Below are 14557 nucleotides of genomic sequence, written 5' to 3' on the forward strand. Positions count from 1 at the left end.
CTAAAAGCAAAATAATGATAATCGGTGAAATGCTTCTTGACACACAGCTCTATCATCCACTTGCCTAAGTGATGTTTTTGCCAAGTAAAGCGTCAGGCTGCTAATAAGGACGCTGTATTTCTTGAAAATGAAACCAGTCCTTGTAATAAAGTTCTAATCCACACAATGATGAGAAAAAAAAGCACTCAGAAGTGCTGACCAGCTGAAGTTAACATCAGGATTACAAACATTAGATCGATGACTTGTCAAAATGGCCATCTTTGGTTGTGATTATGGCCCTGCAAACTCTGACCATCCTGGCAGTGAGTCTTTAAGGAAGCCCACTGCAGTCTATCCTTTTGCAAATTGAATATAATTCCCTTAGCAGCTGTGCATTTGTTGGTGGGCATGACTCATCAAGCTCATCCCAAAAAGGTTCAGTCTGGTTTAGGTGGGTTTACTTCAGTATTCTCCAGTTCGCCTGGTGCAAGTAGTCTATGCACAGTGTAGAGATTTGATTGAGGTGGTTGCTCTACTTTGTGACAAAATTGGGACCTATGAAACAGGTTTCTGAATGCACAGCATGACACAGCAGAGATGAAGTGTTATTGTTGGTTCAAGATCACTCACTTTGCCAGCAGCAGAGCATCCCCTAACCATCACTGTTCTGCTCCTCTACTTTGGGGTAGAGTTTGCACATTGACACATTGACTAATCGTGTCTCTGTGTATGTAAACAAGCGTAACAGTGTGAAGTTCTTCAACTGTGATGCATTTGTGCATACAACTCTTGTTTTAGTCACCCTTATCCCACTCGAGTTTTGTTGTTTTGGGAGCACAAGAGCAATTGATTATTTCTTTAAACTCTGCCGTGCAAGTCTCCTACTTGTAGCAAGTCCTGGTAGTAGACTTGTGTCATTAAATTGAGCCTATGTAAAACTGAGGAACCGTTAAGCATCTATGGAGAGAAAATAGACTCAATATATCTTTGCGTGCGTGGAACTTGATTTATGTGTGCGTAAAACTTGAATTGTACATAGTACTTGATTTGTGTGTGTAAACCTGTTTGTTTGTAGCTTTGTGTACTTGTATGTGTAAAACATGATTTGTAAACCGTGATGAACATTTTGTCCACAACTTGCCAGAAGTTACGGACAAAATGATAATTATGAATTCAAAAAGCGTCCTACATACACAAGTCATCAAATCAGGAGGCAAGAAGATGGTAATGCTGGGGCATCATGGTGGTCATTTCAGATAATGTTAACCAACTGCTAAAGTAGCTTAGCTTACATAGATATCAACTCCTGCTAACAGAGAAATGTGTGGAGGACGGCGCATCAAAGTACCAGACACATAAAATGTTATCTGAAATACTGGCTGTCTCATTATAATCGGATAGCAAAGCGTGCAGGTTTAACTTATACTTACTTCAGAGGGTAGACCACCGTGATGCCCCGCCATTACCGGCCTCTTGCCTCCCGATTTGACTGTCGAGATTTAAAAAAAAAATTTTTTTTGCCAGCCAAAGAACAAGTCCACCACCTAGCGGTTGTTGCTTTAAAATATCTAATTACATTTGTAAGGCTCATAAATGCTTATCTGTCCATATAAGGAATTTTAGAATATTACAAAGTAAATGCGTTATAACATAGGGGGCTAAGATATTCTTTTTTTTAGACAGATTCACAATTTTTCACAATTCATTACAAGTTTAGAGGGAACTAAGTATCGAGGGAAATAACGCTCGACTCTGAAAATTCAGATGACCCAGCTTTCCACCAGTACTTAAACGCACCATGTATGGACGAATCTGTGAGGCTTTCCGGAGTCAAAGTCAAATTTATTTGTGTAGCACATTTCATGTACAAAACAGTTCAAAGTGCTTTACATAAAATAAAAGCATTGCATTGCAGGCGTAAAAAGATCATGCTGATCTATAGGTAAATGTAGGTTTGTGCGTGTCTATCAGGCGATTCGTGCATGTGTATGTAGCGATTTGTGTGTGTAGGAGGCTTTTTGAATTTGTAATTATCGTTTTGTCTGTAACTTCGGGCAAGTTGTGAACAAAATGTTCTTCATGGTTTACAGTAGTACGCACACTAAAATCAAGTGCTACGCATGCACAGATATATTGTCTATTTTCTCTCCATAAGCATCTGTCACATAAAATAAATATCTTCTGCTAGGTAGGTTACTTTGAGCCTCCTTCTGCATGGCTTGGAAATTTTCAGGCACATTCAAACTTTAAAAAGATACAGAGACACCAGTCCACTAGTGCTGGACTGGACAACTACTCATTTTCTGTATTGTCCACAGCTGCAATGTGCTGTACATTATTTGCATTTAAAGCAGAGCTGGAATCCAGCAGCATGCAAAGGGTGAAACAAATGCTACAAAGCAAACTTCAGAAGCCATGTTACCTTGTAATTCTACTGCTGAGACTTTTTTTTTCCTCTTTCCCTGTAGATCACAGTATTGACTTTGTAGCGATGGATGTGGCAGTGAATGCTGCTGCTGGTGCGCTGAAGGCTTTCTTTGCTGACCTGCCCGACCCACTGATCCCCTACAACCTGCACCCGGAGCTGGTTGAGGCTGCAAGTAAGAATGATAGAGCATGTATTTATGTGGAAAAAAATAAAATCACTCCTGATGGCTGACTGGGCTCAAAGGAAAGGCTTAGTCATTTTTTGTAAAAAATATATTAAATCAAACTTCTGACATACAGTAGGAGGATGCAGGACCTTTTAAAGTCCTAAAGAAAAGCACCATTTTACTTTCTTGGAGGAAATTAAAAATGTTACTGCTTTATAGTAGTGAATGGTTTGCTTGCCTTAGCACATGATGGCTGGCCAACAAATGACACTCTTTTACACCTGGAAAGGTCACTAATAGACATTTTGTTAAATCCATTAAAAAATTTTGGTGTGAAGACCAAAACTTTTTTTTAAAGTTTTTTTTTTAGTTTCTTAACTAAGAGCAGGGATCAAAAGTTCGAGTGTTGTCGCACATTTTGCTTGTTATGAGAGAAAGGCTTAACTGTGACACATGGGCCATTAAATTAAACAGATCTGAATTCTGATTAAGCAATAAAAGACAGCAGCATACCCGCAAAATAGACAGACTGTACTACAAATTCATACCAATGCAAAGACACCATGCATGTGCATTTTAAACCTGTATTGTGTAACACCCGTCTTCATTGCTGCAAATCTAGTTAAGTTTACACACACACACACACACACACACACACACACACTCTTTCCTTCAGTCAGTCACTGTTAAGAGCTTTTTTTTGGCCTCCAGATTCTGTCAGACATCCACACTCCGCTTAATATGTGTGTCCTGGCTGTCTAGCTATACTGAGTGCTGGGGGGAAATTAAGAATAAGCCCAGGAAAGCAGATTAATGAGCCAAAAATATACTCAAGAAGAACTATATACTTATTCTTCTCTTACTTTTCGTCTTTTCTTTCCAGAAAGAAAAAAGTCATTCCTCACTTTTCCTTACTTTCTTTCAATAGTGTCTTTCTCTTTTGCCACTGACTTCCCAATCGCAGGTGTCCCATCAGGCTGTTGTGAACGTTGTGATAGTTTAACATATTACCACCTCTGTGTTGTTGTTTTTTTTTTTTTTTTTGTTTCCACAGATGCCTTTTTAGGAAATGAGAATTGTGGATTTGTCCACAGATGGCTGCTGATGAGCACAGTTTAATCTGATTTATAACTGTAATGGATCCAGTTCAATCTTCAAGTTGTTGTTTATCCTGCCATTTTATTTATTCATTTTGACAACCTTGGTTTTAGTTTGTTCTGTGAAACACGATACATTTCTTGTTCTATAATTCCATTAAGACACGTAACTTGTCAGGCAGGTTTCAGTAAGTGTATACCTTGTAAACTGAAACCTGTCCAGGAACTTCAATCAGGAGTTTTACAAGGTGTGCTACATCACTGAATCAAACCATACTTCCTAAATTCTGATAGCTTGCTATGTCATTATGATTATAGCTGGAAAGTACAGTTTGTATGTATATGGCTCTTGATTTGTGGTGTTACAGACTTTCAGAACTAGTGTATTTATACTGAGATCACGTGACATGAAGATTGCACAGAGTTGGACCTTATTTAACTATTTATGTGACTTTCGAAAGTCCTCTGTAGCACCAGAGCTAATTTAGGGACTTTAAAAGCAAATGAGTTGAATAGATAAGCACACACCACTTTTACTTTTTTTCTTCCACACCATCTAGTTTAGAACTGAGGAAGCCTTTCGGATGGCAGGCGAAACGTCTTCAAGATCCAAGAAGTCATCCACTTGCCCTCATACAAAAAAATCTAAACAATTTATTTTCCTTAAATTCTATTTAAATGACAGGTTGTGACACAAAAGAAAAAAATACCAAGGCCAATGAATACTTTTGCAAGCCACTATAGCAGCAGCAGGGGTCCTGGCAGCGGTGATTAAAGCTTAATCTAAAACCATCCCCTTTGCTTTCATCACCTCATTGAAGCTACTGCATTGGGAGTTAGTGTCAGACTGATGTATAGTTCATAAAAGGGGATTAAAGTGTTTCATTTGTCCAGTGGTAAACTAAGTTGAGCTGCAACTGCATGGAATTATGACCTCTTACAGCCATTAGAGGGTCATGGTCTCTTGTTGGCTGTTCGTTAAGATGATTGATGTTGTGCAGGATAATTAAATTTGTGTGGCGTTAACTTGTATGGCTGAAAACCTTTAAATGTAAATGACTTCCCTTTGGTCCAGAAATGTCTGGAATAGCCTGGAGAATACTATACTGCTCAGCAGTCTTGCATGTTGTTAAAGAGGCTCTGTTGACACTCCAACAGCAGAAGCTACTCTTTCACATAGCTTTCTGAAATATTTCAAGGGGAAGAAGTTTTAGCTCCAACAAGCCTGGATTCTCTGGACATGCTGCAGAATATTAAACATTTCAATGGATTACTCTCCAGAAATACTGTGATATGTGTATAAACAGCCTACTCTGAGATATCCTGGCAAATGGTGATTAAAGAAAATTGCAAAACTGATGAGTCAGTTATTAATTATCCCCATATATTGCAAGTTTTAATTATCCTGGATGCACTTTTAGTTTTATTATTTCTTCATTGTTCTATTGTTGTTTCATTATTTTGTTTGCACACATTATGGTAAAAATGTTAGCTTCTTTTTTTAACATTTACTGTGTTTCTGTTCTTTCCTTTTTGCTGTTGTCCTGTTTGCTGTTGTTTTGTGTAAGAGACCATAAGGTTGTGCTGCAAAGTGAGATTAAAGAGTTAGCGGCTTACAGTCAAAAGCTTTGGCACACTTACCCATTTACTTGTTTAAGTGTGAGAAGTAAGTACAGTCGATAACATGTGATTTGGGTGAGTTGGCTAAGACAAAAAATGGCAAAACACTTTTTTGTACATCTATTAGAAACATATTTGCTGTCTTCTGCAGTTTTCTACCCTTCTAACTGTATATAATAACAATAAAATTTTTCTCCTTTTTAATCATTTATTTTTTTGCAAGGAAAACCAAAGAGGCCTAGAAGTGCTGTGCTCATTGAATATACTAATTGAATTGTAGGAATCTTAACATTTACCTTCCCCAAAAAATTCTAAAATGCAAAGTACTGTCGTCAACATTGCACCCAAAATGCCATCAAAAGGTTGGTGTAGAACGGTCACTCCACTTGTGATGAATACCAGTTTAAGTGGCATGATGAGAAAAGTCATACATAGAGAACGATGAAAACATTGTTCACTATAGAGGTCCCTCCCACCAGACAAAAAAAAAAAAAAAGTCAGAATATTGGCCATCACAAGAACAACTTTGAAAATGCATGCAACATCCAGAGGTGTTCCAGTTCAGTTCAGTTCAGTAAAAAGCCCTTCAACTTTTTTTTCTCTTTTAGCTGCTGTGATTTTAATGAAATCTGTCTTTGTTTTTGTAGTCAGTGACTACTGAGTAACCCGAGTAAGACCTGCCAGAATCATGCAGTCGCATTGTGGCTGCCAACAAGTGTTGGTGCTGCTGTGTGTTTGTGTGCAGTTTGAGCTGCTCTTGGCACCATCTCAGCCTTTTGTTTCCAGAGTATAATTTCTGCTCCCAAGAGAGAATGTTTGCAAAACATCTTCTGTATTCTCTCCCTGTGTGTCTGTTCGTGTTAGAAATCGTGGACTACATTGAGCGCCTGCAGGTTTTACGAGAGATTGTGAAGAAGTTTCCTTCCGTCAACTACCAGGTCTTCAAATACATCATCACTCACCTCAACAGGTAAAGAAAAGAGAGGAAAAAAAAGCGAAGGCACACTTACACAAAAAAAAAAACATGAAAGCTGCCCAGCTGTAACCAACTGTAACCAAAATAAACTGAGACATTTATCAATATACCTGTAAGCTTTATTTTTTTATGTGTTGTGACATGTTGCCTACACACTGCAACTACTGTGAAAGGTGCATTGTTTTTGATACGTCGTCAATATGTTTGCCAGCAAATATTCTCACTGGTCATTGTTGCACAGAATCACTTCCCTGATGGTTACTTTACATGTAAAGGCACCATCCCAAAACTGTAGGAGGCATCGGCACCGACCACCACAGAGTCCATATGCAGGGGTCCGACTCGCCCATTACCGAGACAAGTTCTTGGTAAAGATAAAATTTGCGTAATGAGTTGTGACACTGCATATACTATAAACATAAATTGAAACAATTCCATGGCAAATGTGCTGTAATCAAAACTAAATTTTTAATCAGATGACAACTACAACAGCAGATTTAATAGTTGACACACAATCCAAACTCCATTAATACAGTGCTAACCACCACACCGTCTTCCCTCTCCCTCTGACTTGTGTTGCATGTCTGGATCAGTTTTAAATTGTAAATTATATATATAAAATTTGCTCAAGTCGCTTTAAACATGTGACATGAGAGTATCTCTGTATGTGGCCCACTGAGTCTTACTCATTTATACTCTTGTTTGTGGTTTGTGGGACATTTTTACAATGACTTGTTAGTAATCATATCTGATGCTAAAAATATCGTTAAATGCATCAGTTAATTGGTTTGACAAATGCCCGTCTAAATCAGAATGTGACATTCCAGTGCAACAAACAGCTCATGGATGTGTCCTGTAACCTCAGGAAGATTTGTTTGACAAAACCAGTTAATTTTTTTGCTTTTTAGCTTTCCTCTCTTGGGTTAGCGCTTGTCTCTGTGACGGCTCACAAATGATGTTTACTTTATCACGTACAAATCAATCATTTTATCATTTATTTTGGTAATGAATCAAATTTGAGTTGGGGGTGGTTCAGCAAACCAGAGCAGGAAAGCCAAGTTAATGAAGGTTATGGTTGTATGAATACAGCATATATTGATGTCCTGTTGTAATGTTATCTTACAGCCACACATCAGTCATCGGTAAACATAATTGAATCTTAGATTTTGTTTTACACAGTTCGATACTCAGCGTGACATCATTTCAATATATACTGACTGTTTAATGTTTGATATCAGTAAGATTAGAGACTTTTTCATTGCTTGTCATTTTTCCCCTTTTCCATTGGAGTTTTTAACATTAAGGAACTCACAAATTCTAGAAGAAATTTGATATCTCCTGTTAGTGTTCTGTGGAATAGTGAAACAAGAAAATAAATAACAGGACGTTTGTGCGTTCTGTTAGTTTCATCTCTGGACCAGTTGATACTGATGTTGTGGGGTTTAAGTTTAATTGTTGTAACCTGTTGTGTGAAACTGTTTAATTGGCAGGGTGAGTCAGCACAGCAAGACCAATCAGATGACAGCTGACAACTTGTCCATCTGCTGCTGGCCCACTCTGATGCGGCCCGACTTCGAGAACAAGGAGACCCTGTCGACCACAAAGCTGAACCAGGCCGTCATTGAGACCTTCATTGAGCAGAGTGACTACTTTTTCCATGGTGGTGAAGTAGCTGAGAGCTCCAGCAGTGAGGGGACACCGCCCCCACATTGTCACAACATGGTGGAAGCTTTGCTGCCGCTGCAGCTGCCCCCACCTTTACAGCCGCAGCAGATCCAACATACCCTGCCCCCCGACCCACTCATATAAGAGCCAGATTAGCCTGCTAGGAAGTTGGGAGTTTGTCTGTGCTTCCAGCTACCTGTGGGTGATAATCACCAGGAAGGTTTGAGGTCGTCCTCTGCTTTGCAAAATGCTGGTCAGCTGATTAAATGACGAATGAAATAACCTGCTTTGTGATTTTTGGAAGATTGATCAGCTGCTATTTGTCATCTGCTTTGAGCTGAATGAGCTTTGGGGTTTAGAGACACATTGACCATTTGTTGGATCAATGCTAATCTGTGAGATTTGCTCAGCCTAAGAGGTAAATCCGTTCCTTTCATGACACAGAAGCTGAGAACGGTTGGTGAATGTTTTGATTTGGCACATAACACCAGTCATTTAGCAAGGTCAGGCTTAGACTCTGGGGATTCTTGGACATATTTAGGCAAAAATAGATTGTCCTTTTACCCTGATGGAATAGCACACTATGGTCTTATGGCCCTATTAAGCATCGCCCTCCTTATCTCTGCCCAGAGACACGAGAAAAGGGAAGTTAAATCTCCGATTGCCTCTAATCTGAACATCTGACACTGACTAAATGGTTACCTGACTTATATGTGGATTGTAGGGGTTTCAGTCTTCCTGCTATTTTCTGCACAGGAAAACAATTGTTCCTCTTCTTTTCACCCCAAGTCAGTTAGAGAAAACAAGGGATCTCCGAAGACACTAAATGTCAATATTGCTCACAGATGGATGGTTTGTGAACTCGACACCTCGCAGAAATGTGTGCATTATTTTGATTTTTTTCTGAGGTGGAAGGTTGAACTCTTCTTTAGAACGCTAAATTACTAATGAAATGACCCTCTCCCACTACATGAATTTTTACACCCCTAAAGTACAGCACATGCTCAATTTGTGTCATAGGTCCACCTGCCAATTTCATGTTTGTTTTATCATTTTATTTCAATTTTTTTTTACGTGTATTTTTTTTTAACATGTAATGTATACCCAGCTCGTGTGTGTGTGTAATGATGCGTGTGATGGTTTTTCTGTGTGAACTGACCTGTGGTCTGTGTAACAGCCAGTTTTACTGCGAGGATGCAGAAGGGAAAAAGGACATAAAAATGGGGATATACGGACCCATGGCCCCCCCCGGACGATGGCACATGAGCAAAACAAAAAAAAAAACTCTACGTTCCGATGCATTCTGGATCCATTTGGTTCAACGAGGCATCTTTACATCGGCTCCCTCCCTTCACCTGATGGAGGCCACTTCATGCTTTTTGTTTCCATTTTTCGTATTCCTGTTTCTGTAGGTTCGTTGGAAAGTTTGCATGTCTCTGTTTTTGCCACTAAGCAAGAAAAAAAAAAGAACTTTAAAGATGAAATGAAATACTCTGAAACTCTAAATGAGCTCTTGCTAAGATTTGCATTGTTTCATCTGAATCTTTGGTTTTAGGGGAATATTTCCACAGAAACACACTTTTTAGCATTGGTTCTTTTTTTCAACTTCAACCACTTTTAAATATCATATTTTTGGTTATATGTTGAATAATTTTCCCTAAATAGAGAAAAAAAGGTATATATAAGTACATATATATATAAATATATAAATTTATCAGCAGCAGAAGTTGCTGATCTGGTGAAATACCATAGGGTACTGGACTATAACCTGTCAGAAGCTATAATCATATTTCTTTGTGGTTCAAATGGTGTAACTGATATCCATCATTCCTTCTGATGGCATCTCAGTGTGAATGTGTGTGAGTGCGTGCATGGAGTGGAGGGGTTTGATAACAGATCAGTGGATTTGAACTCCTCTTTGGCCGTCCGACAAAAAAAAAAAAAAAGTCTCATTCTTCATCTGTGACACTTTAAGGGAGACAAAGGCACAATAAATAAACTTAATGTTGTCTCCAGTTTTGTTCCTTTCATGCTGGCTATCATTTTTCTGAAAGCTAAATCCCTCCCTGTCTTTGGCAAGTGGATGTTAAACATTCATCATAGCGTATTTCCACAATCTTCTGCCCATCTGGATGAAAAAAATACTGCCATCTGCTACTTAACAAAAGGCTTTTAATCTTTCTTCTGTTACAATTCTCAAAATGATGAAATTCTCTCTGGTATACATACATAAATATATATAATATATATTTTGTGGTACTTTCACCTAACATGCCACTGCATTTTAGAGGCGAAATGCTGTTTGTTTAATCAAAATTTTTCTATTAATGTTACAGTGGTAATTGTAGCAAATATTGACATCAATGTTGGCATAACTCAACTTTTCATCAGGACACAGCAGTTATACAGCATTAAATTTTTACAGTTAAAATCAGGAATTAAAGGGTTTTTATTTAATTTAACGGGGGATAGTATCTGTATCAATATTTTGCAAAATGGCTTTAATTGTAGACAAATTTAGTTTACAATTACATTTTTTCAAGAGTTTAAACGTAGATCTATCAGCGTTATTGTTGTGCAGCTGAGGGGAATTCTCTTTGATCCAGATGGGCAGAAAAGTCTGAAAATTATTTTTTAGAATTAATGAAAACTGTGACAAGGGTTTGACACAAGAGGCAGGGAATGTAGGTACTGAACTGAAAATACCATAATATAGTTTCTAAAATAGTGAAAAGGTATTACTGTGGTGAACTGCAGACTTCCATTTGATACAATTTACAATGTAAGGTCAGATATTCTTTGAGTCAGCTGCTGCTACTTTTCAATTTTTGTTCTGAGATTTTCCCTGAAAAATCAAGAGAAAAATGACAAAACTCGTCCGTTTCATTCATGATTAACTGCCTCTTTTTTCATTTTCTGCAGTTGTTTGCGGTTTCATTCTGTTTTTCCTTAACTCTGTTTCCTACCAATAAATGCATTGCTTTGTGTGGAGGGAAAGTGTCACCGTTACATTTTTCCTCTTTCATATTTGGTTTAACATCTGGTAGCATGAGGTTGAACTTATTTGTAAAAACTAAGTAAACGTTTCTGTTTCAGCAGTTTCCACAAAGTCATTGAATGATGAAATTGTAACTTTGTCATAAAACATTTTTTTCCCAGGTGAAATGCCCAGGAAAAAAAAGCATGTTGACTATTTATGTAATGTGAAAGGACAAAAAATGCTTTTACAGGAATGATGTTGGATAAATGAAAGGTTTTGGATTTTACTTTGAGACTAGGGGTCACATTGAAGGTTAGAGAGTGAGCTAAAAGCCTGTCAGCCATCAACCATAAATCTTATTTATAGGATCATTTAAAGTGGACACGGTTCTGGAACAGTAAGTTGCAGACAAATGAGAGAGATTTCCCTCTGAGATGTGATCAAAAGGAGTTAAATGTGTTAGAATTGGCATGAATGTTAGATTACGAAGGATTTTGAAGGGCAGAAAGAAGAGAGTGAATGGTTGGAGCTGAGAAAAGCCAAGAGCATACTGATCTTCAAACTCAAATGTCTTCTTTTGGGGTGGGAGGGTTCAGCTGCTGTACTTAAGCAGCTGCTTAGTTAATATAAGATTAGCCTGTTCTTCTGTAGTTTCATCAATCAATGAATTTTTCTTTATGTTCATGATTTTGTTGATAAGACCTTTCATCCAGTCACACCAGTGTACAAACCAACTGACTTTTAACATCCACTGTGTACTATAGTAAATGAAAAATGATTTTCAGAAATAATGATTAAAAAAAAGAACCCTCAAAGAAGTTGTGTGGGTTTTTTTCATCCCATTTTTTCTTTTTTCCCCTCCATACTTTCACAAATAAAGTTGTTTTTCTTTGTAGAATCTATTGCAATCTGTGATTTTTACCTCAGTGTTGTGCTATTGGAGTGTTGTCCAGTCTTTATGCTAAGTGCTGATCCCATAAGGATTCAAATTTATTACATGTCCTTGTGTAAGTGGACTTCACTGTCTCTGAGATGGTGCTAATGTTGCTTAAAAATGAGCTCCATCTCCATCAGTCTATGATGTCTCCACTGATTCTACTTTCCTTCAGGATTTTAAGAGGCTAAAGTCTGACATCTGCTGGTCAAAACCATGTAGCATGGTACAACAAAATAAGGATACCAACCACCACTTTTCCACAACTCTGAGGTCAAATGTGATTAACCCTCTGAGGTCTATGATCACACCGGCGTTATCAGATCACATGATGTCATTATGGCTCAGACCCCAGAGGGTTAAAATATCTGATGTCCAATTTATTACAAAATATTGTATGCTGTACTTGAAGGGGACATCTTTTATGACATAATGCTGCACGTAGATTATTGCTGAGGTAAAAGACATAATCTAGACTATTTTTTAAAAAGTTTGCCAGACTTATGGGTCAAAGTAAGAACATGCTATAACAAGAACTATCAAAGGCATTTTCTTCTGCTTCTTGTGCTATGAAGTTACAAGATGTACTCTTACGACTGTTCAACACCTATCAAAATTCGAAGAAAATATTACATTAAATTAATGTAATTAATGGATATTACCAATTTTTGTTTTCATAATCATGCACCATTCCAAGATTCATTTCAGTTTACATGGATGGGGCAATATCATTCAGAAATGACAATCTCTTCTTGTATCCATCAGCACATAGCAGATATAACGAGATTTAACAATGTAATAAAAATTAGACAAGAGGGGGACTTGACCGTGATGTCTGTGATTAGACATTTTAATACACATACAAATTATATGATTTAAATCTAGTGTAGAGGTGAAATTGCTTTAACATTATGTGACTAATTAGCTTTGCAAAGGTTGCAGTTTCTTCTGAAAAGAAGAATAAACTGCAGGGAGAAAAAGTTTAAAATAACTCGAATTTTGGTGGTTGAGGGTTGTGTTGAATCTATGAGTAGGCTGCAAACATACAAACAGACACATACATACAGCAGACTATGGTAGAGAAAGATATAACTAAGGGAAACAGTGCTCTTAAATATCAAATTGACCCAAAATACTACATTGTAATGTAAATGCCAAGGGTTTCTTTGGTTTGTAATTGATTTTGAAAATATTGAAAAATATCCCAAAGGTTTTAAACTGTTGAAATAGATGCCACTTTTTAAATCACTCATTCACAGGAGTAATTAATTGTTTCAGCAGTATAAACTGCTTGAATAAGAAAACATATTTTATATATACGTATTCTTTATATATATTTTCTCTTACGTGATGATGGTTGGAACAGCCTTGATATCTCACCCGCACTTAGGACACTTTGACTTGTCAGTTACAGATGGGAATTGGTGCTATTCAGATTTGGCTTTACTGTCCATCCTCTTCCACAAACTTTTCACTTGAAAGGAGCCATTATAAATGTGACCACTTCCACTGTTTGCTCAGAGAGAATAAGCCCACCAGTCTGTGTGGAACAAATTACAGAAATATCAGCTGCACTGCGCAGATGCAGTTTGGTTGTTTAAATCACAGCTGAATTTAGTCCAACATTTGCACAATGAGAATGATGTAGTTGGGCAGCAGATGGTGCTGTGCTGCACCTGTTAACATCTCTTACTGATGCAGGAAAACTCTGATGACAGTGTGCTGGCGTTTTGGTTACTTTAAGAACAATAACAGCAGCCCTGTTTTGATATGGCAGGTCATATCAAAAGTGACTGTAACTTGATAAATAATTAGATATCAAGTTACCAAGTCTTCTATCACATGATTTATTAATAATAACTAAAGATGTTTTGAGTTTGTAATTTTTCATTTATTTTTTTTTACATGATACACTACTAATTTAAAGCAGTTGCACTACTTTACTACCACATCTTCAATATTAGCAATTTGCCTTTCAGGTTGCAATATTTTAAACCAATAACAATAAGCTGTCACTGGAAATGGCACATATTAACATGCAAAAAGAATAAATATTCTGTAAATAAACAATAAAGAATAAGGGTCATATTTTAGAGCTTCCATGAATTGAATAACTGATAAGAGAGCCTGGAAAAAACTGAAGTATGATCCCTGTTGTAGTTTCATTCTCTTTTGTAGACAGTAAATTTAGTGTGTGCTTAGCACAGGCTCATAATTTAATAAATCATCTTATAAACACAGTATAAACTACAACAAGAGTTTATTTAAATCCTAAAACATCTCTTCTTAATCTTGCTTAATAATAATAATGATAGACACAGGATACTCAGCCTTCTCAAGATGACTAAATGTTCCTGATTGACACAAAATATAGTCTGTAATAATTTATCTATCAGTATCAGACTCTGAAAAAAAATAAATGGTGAAATTCCCTACCAGATATTGTTTTGAGCTCTTTAACCACGCTGAAAACATATAAGTAACTTATTTGATAACTGATATTTGTTTACTGATATTTATCCACTGTGAAATTGATATAGGAATAAAATACATTTTTGGAAATATTCTAAAGTTTACTTTAAGCTGGATCAATTAATCAATTAAATAATACATCAATAAAATATATGGAAATAGTTTGAAAACTAAGTAAAAAGAAAGTGTAATTGACTTTTAATTATCTTGCAGCCTCCAGCTCATTATAACCCATCCATC

General features: G+C 37.0%; 1 protein-coding gene across 4 annotated transcripts in view; it reads left to right on the plus strand.

Annotated features, from left to right (window-relative positions):
* Positions 1–11133, plus strand: part of arhgap5 (Rho GTPase activating protein 5) — a 62229-nt gene extending 51096 nt beyond the window's left edge. For all 4 annotated transcript variants that reach the window (XM_072366124.1, XM_072366125.1, XM_072366127.1 and 1 more), the window contains exons 5-7: positions 2448–2579; positions 6155–6260; positions 7757–11133. In XM_072366124.1, coding sequence (XP_072222225.1) covers positions 2448–2579; positions 6155–6260; positions 7757–8075 — 557 coding nt within the window. In that variant the 3' untranslated portion in view covers positions 8076–11133. The remainder of the gene's footprint in view (positions 1–2447; positions 2580–6154; positions 6261–7756) is intronic.
* The last annotated feature ends 3424 nt before the right edge of the window (positions 11134–14557 follow it).

This window comes from Leuresthes tenuis, unplaced genomic scaffold, assembly GCF_036924035.1.
Source record: "Leuresthes tenuis unplaced genomic scaffold, fLeuTen1.0.hap1 SCAF_15, whole genome shotgun sequence".
Lineage (NCBI taxonomy): Eukaryota > Metazoa > Chordata > Actinopteri > Atheriniformes > Atherinopsidae > Leuresthes > Leuresthes tenuis.